The 15159-nt window shown below is 67.4% G+C and overlaps 1 protein-coding gene across 7 annotated transcripts; it reads right to left on the bottom strand.

Moving 5' to 3' along the window:
• Nucleotides 1-56: 56 nt before the first annotated feature.
• On the bottom strand, nucleotides 57-12144 carry DGKQ (diacylglycerol kinase theta). 7 transcript variants are annotated; one of them, XM_060148963.1, is made up of 23 exons: nucleotides 11750-12144; nucleotides 9876-9955; nucleotides 9059-9158; nucleotides 8559-8644; nucleotides 8353-8478; nucleotides 7847-8000; nucleotides 7698-7769; nucleotides 7498-7598; nucleotides 7160-7395; nucleotides 6983-7073; nucleotides 6795-6849; nucleotides 6607-6668; nucleotides 6162-6312; nucleotides 5704-5742; nucleotides 4991-5106; nucleotides 3454-3605; nucleotides 3109-3257; nucleotides 2836-3014; nucleotides 2453-2616; nucleotides 2218-2364; nucleotides 2017-2128; nucleotides 1783-1935; nucleotides 57-1568 (listed from the first exon to the last, which is right to left on the bottom strand). In XM_060148963.1, exons 1-23 carry the CDS (start codon nucleotides 12045-12047, stop codon nucleotides 1560-1562), a joined length of 2832 nt encoding a protein of 943 aa, XP_060004946.1. In that variant the 5' UTR covers nucleotides 12048-12144; the 3' UTR covers nucleotides 57-1559. The 7 variants fall into 7 exon arrangements, with proteins under 7 accessions (XP_060004946.1, XP_060004942.1, XP_060004944.1 ...); XM_060148959.1 differs by having other exon boundaries at nucleotides 57-1477; XM_060148961.1 differs by having other exon boundaries at nucleotides 57-1477; nucleotides 2453-2553.
• Between the last annotated feature and the right edge of the window lie 3015 nt (nucleotides 12145-15159).

The following is a 15159-nucleotide window of genomic DNA, read 5'->3' as shown; positions in this document are numbered from 1 at the left end:
CCCAGGCCGCCTCCCCCGACACACTGGCCTCAGGCACAGACGCAGGACACGGCAGCAGGACAGGACGCCCAGACTGTATTTGTCCCACATATAAATTACGGTCTCCTTTAGGTGATAAGTTACAAATGGGGGGGGGCGGTGCAGAGCCCACGCAGCCCCTCCGGGCACACAGAGTCACTCACGCACGCACAGAGGACACGTTCACCTGAACCAAAATTTACAAGACGGTCCACATTGACCAACGGGGCCCGCAAAGCAGAAGCTGATGCCATCCCCGGGGACGCAGACCTGGGGACACACAGCGGCTACCAGAGGCACGTGGCGAGGACGGGCCGCCACCCACGGCTGTTCCGATGCACGTGTCTGGACAGTTTTGGCACGAGCTTGGCGGGTACGGGGCTGGGCAGGCCATGTCCGAAGTTGGGGCCAAATGTCAGGGTGAGGCCACCACCCAGGGTGCGAGGGCCCAGCGGCAAGACAGCGCCAAAGGCAAAGAGACCAGGCGATCAGGAGAGGGGCTCGTGGACCCTTCTCTGGGGCTTTGGGGGCTCCCAGGCAGCTGGGGTCGGGCTCTTCTGGGGACCAGGTCGAGACTCTGGGCCGGCTAAACTCGGGGGCTCTGTGGTAGGGGCTCTGCGAGTGGCCCGCTAGACAGCCACGTTTGCATCCTGTTTCGCCAGGTCTCCGCGTGGAGACGCACGGAGATCATACGAGTCCCGTCTGCCCAGCAGCGGGCACGGCACCCGTGTGCTGACTGTCGGCAAATGGGAGGCCGAGCGCCACGATGGTCATGTGCCGCGTCGGCCTTGCTGATTGAAGCCGCCCCCGCTCTTCCGCACGCTCTCCGCACTTCCTCTGGGCCCCCAGCCAGGCTCCTGCTACCTCCTGGGCACCACCTGGCCTCCTCGGGGCCCTCCCATCCCAGCCCTGTCACTCTGGGGCCACCAGCCAGCTTCCGACTGGGCCGGCCAGACACCACCCGGGCCTGGAGAGGCACGTCCCCCAGGACAGCCCTCGGTGGAGAGGTGAGGCCAAAGAGCTAGTGGCCAGGGTGTCCCGTGTCTGTGCTGGGCAACCCCAGGGTCCAGAGAGCCAGTTGCCCTGTAGGAGCATCCAGGGGGCCAGCCCAAGGGGCATGAGGTGAGGTGCAGCACTGCCTGGCTGAAGGGGTCAGAGGTGGCAGAGGGACCTGGGGAGGAGTGTGTGCCCTCCAGGACAGTGGCCCGGGCCCCAGAGAGCCCCGTGCCCGCCCATCACTGGGACGAAGGCCACCCAGCACTTGTGTGTGGCACGGGGACGGGACAAGAGGGAAACACCCAAGGGCAGGGCTGTGGGCGAGTACATCCACCAGCGAGCGCTGCTCCAGGAGCCGCCTCTACTTGGAGTCCCCCTCAGGGGCAGGCGCCCCATCTGCTCGCACATCCTTGGGGGTCCCCGCCTTCCTGGGCTTCTGCTTGGCCTTCCTGAGCATGTGGACCTGTCCCGAGACAGGCAAGGTCTGAGGGCTGTGCAATACTGCAGGCCACCTGGTGCCGGGTCCTAGGACGGCCGCTGCCATCTCAGCCCATCTTACAGAAGGGGAAAGAGCGGAGCGTGGTGTGACCGCGGCTTGTGGGGAGGGGCTCCCTGGGGGCTGGCCGGCCTCATCCAGCCTCACGACCTCCCCGCGTCAGGGAAGAACCAGCCGCAGCAGGACCGCCAGGCGCCCAGGCCATGCCGGCCACTCCGCGCAGCCGAGGCCTGCGGGCAGCGATCCCCCTGCCCAGCCCGCGCCGGGCGTACCTTCGGGCCTGCGGCCGAGATGATCATGTGCCCGGGAGCCTGGACCCAGGGCTCACCGTCCACCTGCACAGGTGCGGCCTTGAGGAGGGTGACACGGAAGTAGGACCCCTGGGCGATGCGGATGCCGGAGCGCAGCCCACCCTGGACCTGACCCTGGTGGGGGAGAGGGGGAGCCATGCTCAGAGGGCCGCAGCGCCGCAGCCCGGCCCCCCGGTCCCCCGCCCCCGCGCTCACCATGTGCACGACGCCCGTCACCCCCACCACCTCCAGCAGCCCGTCGTCCATGCGTGGCTTCTCGAATCTTGAGTCACTCTCGGAGCCCCACAGGTCGGCCCCCGAGCCCCAGCTGCACCAAGAAGGAGGGGCACACAGGTCAGAGGGAGGCCGGAGGGAGGCCGGGGGTGGCCGGAGCCCGGGCGCCCCGCGTGCGGTCACCTGGGGATGTTGATGAAGATGAGCCCCTCGATGCTAGGCAGCTGCACCTCCTGCCGCCCCGCCTGCAGCCGCAGGGCCCTGTGCAGGCCGCGGGAGCGGTTCATCTTCTGCAGCCCAGCCCGCACGTACACGCCCTTGTTGTGGAACCTGGCGGGGGACCTACAGTCACGGGGCGAGCCCCCAGGAAGTACATGGTCGCCAGGGCAGCCCCGCACCCACCCCTGCCCTGCGGCACCTGCTCGTGAACTTGCCGGGCTCTTCCTCTCGTGCCTGGTGGAAGTCCAGGCTTAGCTCTGCGTCGATGCCAATCCCACAGTAGTTACTCATGTGCACGATCTGAGAACAAGACGCGTTGTCCCTTGGCCCCGGTCGGCCCCCACCATGTGCTCCCCGCTGCCCCTGCGGTGGGTCCGGCCTCCTGTCACAGAGCTGCTCTGTGCGGTGACTGCCCCACACTCAGGTTCTGAGCCGGCCGTCCCCAGGCCCGGCACCCGCGTCCACGAGGGGACAGCGCTGGCGCCAACGCCAAGGCGTGGCTGGGACAAGGACGAACACCTGGACAGACGTGGTAGAGAGACGCCAGCCGGGTGCCACACCCCCGCCCGGGCACGCCGGTACCTTGGGGGGCTCCGCGTCTGCCACGCTGTTCTCCCCACTGCCGGCCTCATGAGCGTCCAGCAGGATGGTCCAGCGGTCCACGAGCACGGCGTCCGCCTCGTCCACCGACACCAGCACGGAGAACGGGTCCTCTCCGCTGTAGCCCGCCCCCCAGCGGAGGACCCGGCCAAGGTCATTCCCTGGACAGCGGCAGGACACACGCTGACTCTCCACACCCACCCCTCGCCCCGCCAAGCCCGGGGCCCCATCCCCCGACATGCCAGCTGGCCCCACCTGTGCCCAGGGGCAGGATGGCCACGGCAGGCTCTGGGCAAGCCAGGCGGTGCCGCATCTCCTCCAGGGCTTCAAGCACCCAGCCCACGGTGCCGTCCCCGCCACACACCAGCACCCGGAAGCAGGGCACCTGGGAGAACACGTGGAACCTGGCGGCAGGGAGACAGGACGTGTCCCGGCACTGGCCACGGCCGCGAACAAGCAGGGACAGGTCACCCCCGGGGCGGAAGCAGCCACAGCTCGTCCCCACCCAGGGTGCCCTCAAGGGTCCCGACCCACCGAACCCCAACTGTTCCTGCTGGCCGGGGGGCGGGCATGGGCAGCCACCCCTTCTGGCAGGCTCACCCGGGCAGCGGCCCCCCGTTGGTCAGCTCAAAGACCTGGTGGGGGTTGAGCAGCTTCCGGAAACTGCAGAGCAGGTCACGGCCCTTGAGGCCTCCGCTTCTGGGGTTCACAAACACCAGCAGGGGGCGGCAGTGTGGGGGCAGCTTCAGGTGCTGACGGATGGGACTGCGTTAGGGCGGGCTGGCCGGACCCCCAGAGACAGAGCCGGGCCTCCCCCAGCACGCGGCCTGGCAGTGGCGGCCCCTGCCCCTCAGCCCACCTGCCTGAGCCAGTCTGGGGCCGGCCCCTCCAGAGGAAGGCCACGCGGCCACCCCACCTCACCACTGCCTGCTCGGGCTGCATCCCACAACAGAAGGGGCGCCCACAGACCCCTGGCCAGTGGGGCGGGAAGGCACTGGCCAGCCTGGAGCTCTGAGCACATCGGCCATGCCACAGCCGCCACGCCACGTGTCCTCAGACCATGCCCGCCACCAGACCCACATGGCCCAGAAGCCTAGGCTGGAAGCCCACGCAGGACCCCGCCTGCCCCTCTCAGAGCCAGCCCACTGCCAGGGCCCCGCCCACCCACACGGCAGTCAGGAGGGGCAGCCTGGCTCGCAGGGCGGCCCCAGGCCTCCCCTGGGCCACGGGACAAAGCCCGCCCCCAAACACAACGGCAGAAACAGCGCCCGCGAGAGTGGGCAGGGAGCAGGGGTCCCCACGTGGTGAGGACGGGGGCTGGGGTCCCTGCGACGGGGGTTGCTGGGTGACAGGAGACAAACGGGCGCAGACACAGCGGGCAGCGGCCGCACACGGGCTCGGCCGTGGCTCAAGGCCGAGGACACACTGGGGTGACGTGTGAGCCACCGGGCCGAGCTGCCTGCGGTCACCACTTACCTGCTCAGCCCAGGGCAGGCAGCTGCCGGGAGAGAGAAAGTGCGTGTCGGCATCACCCACCCGTCTCTGCCCGTGGAGCCGGCGGAGGGGGGCCCTGACCTGCAGTGGCCGCCTCCTTGTCTGGATGGTAGGACAGGGCAGCAGAAACCTGCAGACGTGGCTCACCCAGTCACAGACCCTGAACTCGTTCTGCTCTAATCCTGCTCGGCCTGAACTGGGGTCCGGTCACCACGGGGGGGTCCTTGGGGGCCAGCAGGGCCAAGGACCAGAAGCTACTACTAGGGCACACAGTGCAGGGCGGGGTCTGGGGCACTGCTGGGGCTTTGGGACAGCCTCCAGGGTCAGGGAGCATCACCTACTGGCCAGAGGAGGCCCAGGGTGCGAGCAGGGCTGCAGAGGCCTCCAGGGCAGGAAAAGCGGGGCCAGGGCCCACGACCCTGCGAGGGCCGCACACACAGTCACAAACACAGGCCAGCCCTGAAGAGGTGTCCGCTGCAGGGCCAGTCACGTGGCGTGCCGGCCTCTCTCCATCGGACCTCGGGCCCCTCCCTCGGAGTGAATCAGCCGTGCACACAGACCCGGACTTTGCTCCAACTGACCGGGTATTAGACAAACTGGCCGTGGAAGCTATGGCCCCAGGCCCCGCCCCGGCGCCACTCACCAGCACGTCCGGGAGCACCAGAGCGGTCAGCGGCCGGCCGTGCACAGCCGTGTCCCTGACCAGCATGTACAGCCGCTCGGCCTCCGCAAAGCAGGCCACGTCCAGCACCACGGCACCTGTGGCAGGTGGGCCGTGAGCTCGGTTATTTGTCCTGCCACCACCCACACGGTGTCTGGGCTGGGGCCTCACCTCCTCCCGCGGCCGAATGGCCCCAGTTCTGGCCACGGCCCACCTCAGGCCAGCCCGTCCCAAGGCGTCCCCGCAGTGCGTGACTCCCTCCCCTGGGGGAAGCCTCCAAGGACAGCCGGGCCCAGAGACAGGAGATGCTGGGTGGCCAGAGAAGGCCACCTGGAGGCAGGGTGGAGCAGACCCGCACCCCCCCCAGGACCCGCGAGAGGCATGGAGGACGTTGGTAACTGCCATGGACCCACAGAGGGGAGACGGGCCTCACGGTACTGTCCTCCCACTGCGGAGATCTGAAGTTTCCCGCCATAAAAGATGGAACCCATGAGCACAAGAGGTTGTGGAGAAAACATTCTCTGCACCTCAGTCACGTTTTAGCAAAAGCATCGCGGCCGTGAGCCAGGAAATGAAACAGCACCGTCTCCCCGGCCCACGGGCCCCAAACAAGGTGAAGCCAGAGGGCAAGGCTGCTCCAGCTACTCCAGGGAGTGACCTCGGACCCAACCTGACCACAACCCGTGGGGGCTCACCTTGTGCGGAGTAGACGTGGCTCACGGACACCAGGCCAGCTGCAAAGATGGGGGGGGGCGGCACGCTGCCGTCAGATGCCAGGGACCTGCCCCCCAGGCCCCCGACCCAGGGCCGCCACCCCAGGCAGCCCCACCCGGCCCCCCAGGCCAGGAATAAGTTCACACCACCCAACAGCGCAGCTCTCCCAGGAAGCGCCCCCCCACTCCAGGCACAGGGCACCCCCCCAGGGCCCAGAGCAGGAAACCTCCTCAGAGGAGGTGATGGGGTCTGGGCCCCAGAGGTGAGGACGGAGACCCTCTGGGCCAGGAACCAGCTCGGGAAAGGCTCAGCCAGTGCTTGGGGGGAGCGGGGCAGCAGGGGGACGCAGCCTCGGCCCGGCAGCCCGCACACCTGCTCTCAGGACTCCCGCCCTGCCCCCACCTGGCCAAGCGCCCCGGACCAGCCCAGGCAGTCGCACCTTTGCTGGCCACAGCCTCGTCCAGCAGACTGCTATACTCCTGGGGGGACCGGCCAGGGGGCAGGCCACCCACGAACAGAGAGACGCGCGGGGCCACCACTCTGCTCTCAGCCACATAGAACCGCGTCTGGCTCATCTGCCGCAGGGATGTCTGCGGGGAGGGGGGAACGCCGAGCAGAGCACTAGGGGACGGGCCTCCCCACCCCCCGTCCACCAAGGGGGCCGAAGGGAAGACGCCCCAGGCTGAAGGCCGCCAAGATGGGAAAGGAGAGGAGAGAAAGGACACACGGGGAACTTGCGAAGGGGAGGCACTGCTGGCCGGGATGCTTAGCTGCCCGCCAGCGTGGCCTTGTGTCCTAAGGGCAGACAGACTCCCTCTCTACAAGGTAGAAGCCATGGCCAAAGGCCAGCCATTCCCCAGGGGCCAGTGTCCACACCCACTGACCTGCCGGATCTCACGAAGCCGGTCGAGCAAAGGCTCCTCGTCCGCCAGCACCGTGCGCTGGACTGCAGAGTTGAGAGACACCACTATTAGCCCCAGGCCCCGCGGCCACCTCCAAAAGCACTTGCCCTGGGCCGCCGGCGCCTGGGGGCAGGACTGGTCAGGGCTTTGACGACAGGCTGCCCACTCACCTTGCTTGCTGCCCATGAGTACCTCCACCAGCTGGAAGCTCTTCAACCCCTCGGCCTGTTGGGGTGGAGTTCAGGGCATCAGGCCTGGACCAGCCCTAACGCCCACCCCCCACCCCCACCCCCACCCCCGCCTCCCGAAGACCCACACGGGGCCACCACGCCAGGCAGGGCGGGCCCAGCACACATACCTGGCGTCCGAGCAGCGGGAGGACCTCCAGCACCACAGTCCGGGCAGTGCTCTGCGGGGTCACACGCAGGGACACGTAGGCCACACCCACCCTGCAGGGGACAAGCTCAGGAGCTGGGGTCACACATCCCCCACACCTCCCTCCCTCCGCGGACCCTACCGGGGACCTGGGTCTCACTTGAGCCAGGCAGGGTAGATCTTCAGGACCTCCTGGGTGCGGGGCAGAGCGCGAATGATCCAGGCCTCGGGAACACGAGTGATGCTGGGAGCGTCTCGGGCCCCTGGGCCTCTACTGCTCTCCTCCTCGGCCTTTCCTGAGGCCCCGGTGTTGCCAGCCAGAGCAGGTGCAGGGAGCGCCTGCAGCTGGAAGCCCTGAGGGTCCTCCGTGATGTAGTAGGCCCGCAGCGCCACCTCCTTGGAGGGGGGTGGGGGTGGGCGTGAGCGGAGCCAGGCCACGCTGGGTCCCCGCAGCCCCCCAGGGACGGGCCTGCAAGGCGGCTGCGGGGTCCCTCTTACCAGCACCTCCTGACTCTTGGCCAGGCGGGGGACGGTGATGGCACGAAAGTGGTTTCGCTGCACTGCGTCGTTGCCGTCAAAGATCTTCAGAGTCTGCTTGCCTGGGCCACAGGGAAGTGGGTGCAAATCCGTGGAACGAGGCACGGGATGGGGGAATGGGGCATGGGATGCGGGGCTGGACACTGCTAAGGGGCACTTACTGGACTCTAGTGTCATCACCTCTCTCCCTGGGCCGGCGGGGGAGCTTCCGTCCACGCTGTCTTCTCCCTCCCCTGCGGGACGGTCACAGTTGGCCTCAGTCGAGGGCCGGCCCCCACCCCAGACGCCCGCTCCCCGCCGCCCTGCTCACCGGGCTCAGGGGCCGTGCTCTCGGAAATCCGAAAGCAGTGCATTTTGCTGAAGTTGCGGGACAGCAGGCGCACGCACGCCGGCGGCAGGACCATGGTGCGCAGGCGCCCGAAAGTGCACTCGGGGGCGAGAGCCGCGGAGCAGACCGAGTGGGCCTGGGGGAGAGGGCACGGGCTCGAGCCTGGGGTCCTGGTACAGGAGAGGGCCTGGGTCCAGGCCGGCCCTCAGTGATTTCCCGGGGGGCCACATTGAGCTCCCACGCAACCCCCAACCTCAGTCTCCCCTGCACAACCGAACCCCCACCCCAAAAGCCGGAAAACACCCCGATCCAAACGAGCTGTCCCCAGGACCCCCGCCCCCCAACCTGCTTTGCCACTGGACGATGCAGCCCGCCCCACAGGTCTTGGCCGCGACATCCATCCCGCCCCGCCCCCAGGACCCCCGCCCCCGCCTCAAGCGCACCCGCGCCTCTCCCGCCCCGCCCCCAGGGCCTCCGCCCCGCCCCACCTGGACGCCGCACCACTCGCAGCGCACGCCGGCCAGCACGTCGGACGAGCAGCAAGTCTTTCGGCAGACCTCGCAGCGCGCGCCCGAGGGCAGATTTCCCTCGCGCCAGTGGTGGAGGTGCGTGTCCTGCGGAGAGGCCTGTCAGCAGGCTCCGCGGAGCCTCCCCCACCTCCCCGGCCCTCCGGCCCCCGGCCCAGCGCACTCACGTGGTCCCGGTGCCCGTCCTGGTGGCACTGGCGGCAGTCGCTGCAGGCGAAGGGCACACAGTCGGGGTGAACGTGCAGCTCACACACTGGGGGGCGGGCAGGGTTAGGGCCTCTCGCCGCTGCCCACCGACCCTGCCAGACCCCTTCTCGCCGGCCTCTCTGCTCCTGTCTGGGGCCGCCCCTCCCCTGACCGCACATTCTTTAACCTTTTGAGGTCCGACGTGCGAGACAGGAGCAGTCCCCCCTCCCTCGGCGGGATGGGGACCAGCTTCTCCGCTCCTCTCCCCTCCGGGCCCACCTCAACACGCAGCCTGCGCCCCTGCGGTCCCCTGCACCCGCCTCCCCGCCTCCCGGCGCGGGCAGCTCCAGAATCCCCGAACCCCACGCTAGAGCTGCCGCCTGACCGCAGGGAGGGCTGGGCGCCCCTGGGCAGCAGAGGCCAGGCCCCTGGTGAGGAGGGAGTTAGACCCCAGAGGAGCCAGGCAGGCTCCTGGCGGTACCTTCGCAGCGAACCCCGGGCGCCTCCAGGCTCTTTCGGCACACGGCGCAGAACCTGCGCTTGTAGAGCCCCCGGGGGCCGAAGCAGTGGGCCACGGGGACCTGGAAGGAGCAGAGCTCGGCCTCAGCCTGGGCCCTAAGGCCTGGCAACCGGGTCCCTAAGCCCCACTTCCTCTCTGTCCCAGGGAGCTCCCATCACCAGCCCATGCCACCTGCCTGACCGCCACACACCCCTCGGTCCTCCCGAGCACGATTAACAGGATGCTGTGTGTGCCTCTCAGCCCCTCGATGCTCCCAGGGGTCCTGCCGGGGACTGCCCTGCATGCTGACCTCCCCATTCCCTGTGCACGACCAACTCAGGGCTGCCTGGGCCGTGATCTCAGACAACCCCCACTGTAGCTCAGGCCCCGGCTGGTCCTGCCCAGGCCTGATCCAGCTGCACAGGTGCTGGCCACTCCCCCAGGCCTATTCCCCTCCGCGATACACTTCAGGCCACCCGGATAAAGTACAGGTGGAGGAGGCCCACCAACAGGCAGGAGGGGCAGTGCTGGGTATCAGGGACCCTGGAGAAGACAGGGTCAGAACCATCGGGAGGTGACGCCCAGCTGCTGCCCTGGGAGGGGCTCACAGGCAGGGATGCAGTCTGCAGCTCAGGGACCCAGACCAGCACAAGGGAACACTCCCACCCCAGCCCCCCAGTGCTCGGGCCACTGCCCACCCCATCCGACATGCTGGCCTGACTCCCCACCACAAAAGCTGGCCTCCCTGCCCCTCTGCGCACTGCCCCCGCAGGTGCAGTAGCCCATGCTCCATACGCACGCGGACCAGGCTGGGTGCCACGCTCGCGCACGGGGTCTTCACGTGCTTCAGGCACTTCTCGTGGGACGTGAAGTTGCAGACTATGGGAATGAGAGCCCCGTGAGTCGCCCCCGTCCTGCCCGGGAATCAAAAGACCCCGGGTCTTGGCACGCGGGAGGACGCCGCAGCCAGGGGGACCGCCAAGGGCTGTGTGGCAGGGTGTCAGCATTCTGTGACGGGGCAGATGGCCTATCACGGTGGGCCCACCCTCCCAAAACTTCCTGACCCCAACCCTAGTCATAGGGGTAGGGGGAGGGCATGGAGACAACCTGATCCTCTGTCCCACCCCAGAGAGCCCACAGCGGGGAGCAGGGCCCTGGTGGCTCTGACCGTCCTGGATGACGGTGTGTTCTGGGGTCCCGAGAGTCCCCCGTCCAGCGCCCTATACGCGCACGCACACATAGGCCCAGTTCTTTCAAGTCTCTGCTGGGGGTGGGTGGGCAGGCGGGCACTTGGCCAGCTCCTGCACCTCTACCTACCCCCTATACCAGCTTCACCAGGGACACCCTTCCCTCACTCCCCACAACTGCATACACCCCTAATTACCCCTCCCACACACGATGTGCCTGCCCAGACCACAGCCAGTCTGTGATAGACCAGGATCCCCCCAGCCCCCCGAGGCAGGCAGGGTGGCTGGCCCAATGAGGGCTGCACCTGCCCCGGCCCAGGGAGTACAGCCCAGAGGCTCCAACAGTGGTGAGCTATGCTCTCAAGGCCCACGGGGGCAGCAAGAGGGCACCCTACACATCCTGGGGGGGCACCCAGCCTGGCTCGGCTGCGGGCAGGCGGCCCCCAGCTTCCTCCTCTGGCCCATGCACCTAGTCTCTGCTCCCCCCACATGCTGGGTGCTCCCTGGCAGAAGGGGCTCTTCCTCCCATGCCCTTGTCAGGCCCCTCTGCTTGCTGAGGTCACCGGCTCCTTCTCCAGAGCTGGGGAGAAGGTCCGCACAGCTGCCCAGTGAAGGCCTCCACATCACCCCCATTTCCCTTCCATGGGCTTCTTCGCCCCTCAGACCTAGTGCCCACCTTCAGGAGGCCATACCCGCGAGGGGGACCTGCCACTTGCCCTGGCATTAGGCGTCCTGTGTGAGGCGCCCAGTCTCCTCTGCAGGCTCTAGCCTGAATGCTCCCTCTGTCCCCAGAGCCAAAGGCCCGTCTCCCTGAGCAGGGCAGAGGTTCCCCGCCCCGTCCCCTGCGGAAGCGAGCAGGATTAGAAGAGCGGACCCTGGCAGCACACGTGTCAGCTGCCCAGGAGCCAGAGGAGGGAGGGCCTCCTCACCCCGCCAGGCCGGCTTGGCGGCGGCGTGTGAGCCCTGTTGGGGCATGTCACACTCGGGGTGGCAGGCCTGGCCCAGCTCTCTGGGAGTCTGAGCCTGGGCAGCGCCAGCACTCAGGCCCTGTGGGCAGCAGTGTGCACCCAGGAGAGAATGGGCCAGCACCAGCCCAGGGGAGCCAGTGGCCCAGGCCAGCCCTGCCTGGCCGCACTGCTGCCCCTTGCACCTGCTCAGGGTTCGCTGGCCTCATCCGCACTCACTGCACCTGCCCTGCGCTGCCGCGACGTTCTTTCCCCACTGGATCCCAAGCCAGGTGAGGGCGCCTAGGGAGCAGATCTTTCCACCGGCCTGGGGGAGGGGCCGCGGCCACTGGACGCCCCCAGACGCCCGCAGGAGCTGGCCCTCATCACCTCCACGGAGAGGTCTGGGCCTGGCACACTCCTGCCCCGAGGGGCAAGGGACTCTATCCTGGGGAGGCCATTGCTGGAAGTGCAGAGGTCAGAGGTGAGGTGCCCGTTCTGGCCCAGGTACTGGGATCTGCGATGGGGTCGCGGGCGCTCACCGTCACACAGGATGCCGGCCAGCCCCCAGATGAAATCGGAGCAGAGGTGGCAGAAGGTGGGCTTGGTGAGCGTCACCTTCCTGAAGCTGTGACCCGGCGCGGCGGGGCCCAGGGGCCTAGCGCCCGCCCGCTCCGGCCCCGACCCTGGCCCGGACCCCGGCCCCGACCCCGGCCCGGACCCCGGCCCCGACCGCGAGCGGCTTCCGGCGCCCAGCTCCGGGCTGGAGGTCGGGCTGCCCTGGCGCGGGGAGCCGCCGCCAAGCCAGGCGCGGGCCCCGGGCTCGGCCGCCGCCGCCATCCCCGGCCAGGGCGGCCCGAGCCCCAGTGGAGGACGACTGCGGGGTCAGCACTGCGGGAAAGAGGGGCAGCCGTCCCCAGCTGTGCCCCGCGGTCCTCGCCGTGCTTCCGACTGCGCCTGCCGTCACTGCGCAGGCGCGCACCCGCGGGGCGGGGTCTGGGGCGGGGTCCCGGCCCTTGGGCGGGGGCGGGGTGGGGCCTGCGGGATGGGGGCGGGGCACGAGCGGGGCGGGCCTGCGGAGCAGTGGGTGGGCCGAGGTCCGAGCTCCGCGGCCTTTCGGGCAGGTGGGTGGATCAGGTGGCCCGACGAGGTCCGGTGGCCGGACGAGACAGGCACACGACCTGCAGACACCGACGCGAGACGTGTTTGCACCTGCGGCGCCCGGGCACGCGCCTGCGCAGACGGACGCCTCCCACGCGGCACCGGGATCCCGCTCGCGGCTGCTCAGGGCGACCCGGCAAACGTGCGGCACTGCCCCAGGTCCCCAGAGTGGGGTCTGGAGGCCAGGCCCTGCCCTAGGGGGCCCCCGTCTGGAGTCAGAGGGCCGGGGAAGGGTTTGCGGTCTCGGGGTGGGTGGGGTCCCAGGGTGAGGTCCGGGGAGGAGCTAGGCCCTCTGGGCCCCAGTCTGGGCGTCCATGGTGGAGGAGGAAGGCGATGGAGATGGCTCTGGAGCTGGGACGGCCTGTCTGCCCTGTGTGCTCCCACCAGCCGTGCATGGGCGGCTCAGTCTGCGGGGTCTTCGGACGCGTGGACCCTGCCCCGCCGCGAGCAACCCCCGGCGCCCGGCCCCTGTCCTCATCACAGACGGGGTGGTTCCTTTCAGGAGGTGCTCCCTCCCATCATCTCTCACTTGGGAAGCCCGAGGGGCTGGCATCCTTCCCTCTGGACCCCGACCTCGTGGGCGACCTAAAGCGACCCCACCCCGGGCCTCCCGGACCCTTCCCCGCTGTGAAAGGCCCGCCCCCACCGCACTCCCAGGGAAGGCAGTGAATCCAGCCCTTGCCCTGCCCCCCAGCGTTGTCTCGAGGACGTGTGGGGGTCGCGTCCACGCGGGGCATCCTGCCCCATCGCCTGACAGCGCTCCGGGGTCCCCGCCCCTGTGGGCCTGACCGCGGATTGTAATGCGCGTCGCCGAGCCGGGCGTCGTGGGCCACGGCGCTTCCGGGGGACCTGCCTGATCCCTGCTGCGTCGTTGTGGGCTGCCCTCCCTCGGGACAGGCCCCGGCACGGCAGGGTGAGCAGGGGCTGCAGGGCCCCAGAGGAGGAGGAGAACGGGGCAGGGGACACAACCAGGGGAGGATAATGTCCGGGGGAGGGCGTAGTAGGGAGGAAATGCCTGGAAGTGTGTTAGGCCTGCTGGGAGGGGCTGCGGAGGCGGGAGAGAGGGAGGGCGGGGCCAGGGACGGGCCCAAAGACCGGAGCCAACCCCTGAGAGTGGGGGGGGACTGGGCTCCCAATCCTGTTGGAGCACCGGCTGTGCACCAGGGCGCTGGGCTGGCACCCCTGCCCACCCTGGGGCTGAGTTCTGGGGCAGACAGACAAGAGCAAACTGAAAAATAAGGCGGGAAACGCCACTTGGTATCTCAGTGCCTGGCCGTGGACGGACGGAAGGAGCCAGGACTGAGCTACCAGGAGGACAAACATACAAACAGGGGAAATGGGTTGCAAAGCCCCGGGGCCGTGATGTTGAAAAGGCAAGGACATCCCTTCGCCTGGGGCTCCCCAGACGGGCCCCTGCGCCCTGGAGCATTTAGCTCACTGCCAGCCCCCTCCCTCCTCCCCACGCCCTGAGGCCACAGGGCCCTGACTGCCCACACTCCTCTCCTCAGCAACCCCCAAGCAGCCCCAGGCCAACCTGCTTCTTGGCCCCAGGAGGGTTGTGACCCAGCCATGGTGCCTGTTAAGAAGCAGGGGTTTCTATTGAAGCCCACTCCCCATAATTGAAACCAGCTGACTTCTAAGGACGCAGGATTTCAGGACATATCTTTCTCCATTTGCGAGAAAGCGGAGTACAGGAAAAACATCTTGAGAAGAAAAGTCCACGTCTGACCATTTCCGCAGACTTTAACTGCTTTCTGACCCAGCATAGTAACTAAAATGGCAAACATACTTCCACCAAACTGTCCCCTGACCTGCTTGGAATACCTTCCAAAGTAATTAGCAGCTTCTAGATGAAGCTTAAATCTAAACCTCTGCTTGGGACACATAATAAAATTCTGGACAGGCAACTTAAACAACAGCCATTTATTTATCTTGGTTCTGGAGGCTGGAAGTTGGCGATCAGGGCGCTAGTGTGGTTGGTTCTGGTGAGGCCCGCTTCCTGGCCTGCAGACACCACCTTGGCTGTGCCGGCACCTGGGGGTGGGGACACTAATCCCATCATGGGGCCCCACCCTCATGACCTCATCCAACCCTAATTATCCTCAAAGGCCCACCTCCAAATGCCATTCCATGGGGGCTAGAGTTTCAGCATATTAATCAGTGGGAGAATCAATGTTGTTTAAGTCACCCAGCTTGTGGTGCTTTGTGTGGGAACCGAGGCAAACTAATGTACGCACAGACCTGCCAGCCTGCCTGGAAGGCCCAGAAACAGCCAGTCCTGCATTGTTTGGTGACTGGCCTGTGTCACCCAACGTTTTGTCTTGAGTTCCACTGAGGGTCTTTTTGTTGCTGCTCACGTCGCGGGCATGTGAGAGTCTGGCCCGCCGTTGGGGTCCTGCCTCTCAGTCCTTCTGCACCAGCGGGCTTGGGTGTTGGTGCCAGACTTTGGCTGTTACGGAAAATGCTTCTGGGAACATCCTCGTCCATGTGTTTGGTTACCACACATACATGTCCTTGTGTCTGCTGAAGTAGGACGTGCTATGTTCACTTGTAGAAAACAATGTCAAACAGCTTTCCAAGACTCCACACAAAAATCAAAGTTCATACTTCCACCAGCCACGTGGGAGACCTTGGCCAGCGCTGGACACTAACAGTGTCACAACTTCAGCCTTTCTGGTCAGGGTGCAGAGGTGTGTGCGGCTTTGGCCCTTGTCCGGTGGCGCTGGTGAGAGAGGCTGCAGCTCGTCCTGGATCTGTCTGTCGTCTGCACCTCCTCCTGCGAGGCTTGCTT

This window comes from Lagenorhynchus albirostris, chromosome 4, assembly GCF_949774975.1.
Source record: "Lagenorhynchus albirostris chromosome 4, mLagAlb1.1, whole genome shotgun sequence".
Taxonomy (NCBI): domain Eukaryota; kingdom Metazoa; phylum Chordata; class Mammalia; order Artiodactyla; family Delphinidae; genus Lagenorhynchus; species Lagenorhynchus albirostris.
Note: the sequence above shows the minus strand (reverse complement) of the source record. Positions and strands in the feature narration are given on the sequence as shown.

Coding starts and splice junctions, on each gene's coding strand:
- DGKQ (XM_060148959.1), bottom strand. CDS start 12,047: ATGGCGGCGGCGGCCGAGCCCGGGGCCCGCGCCTGGCTTGGCGGCGGC. Junction 8,645..9,058: donor GCCCGGGGTTCGCTGCGAAG/GTACCGCCAGGA, acceptor CCCGCCCCCCAG/TGTGTGAGCTGCACGTTCAC. Junction 1,936..2,016: donor TGACGGGCGTCGTGCACATG/GTGAGCGCGGGG, acceptor CTCCCCCACCAG/GGTCAGGTCCAGGGTGGGCT.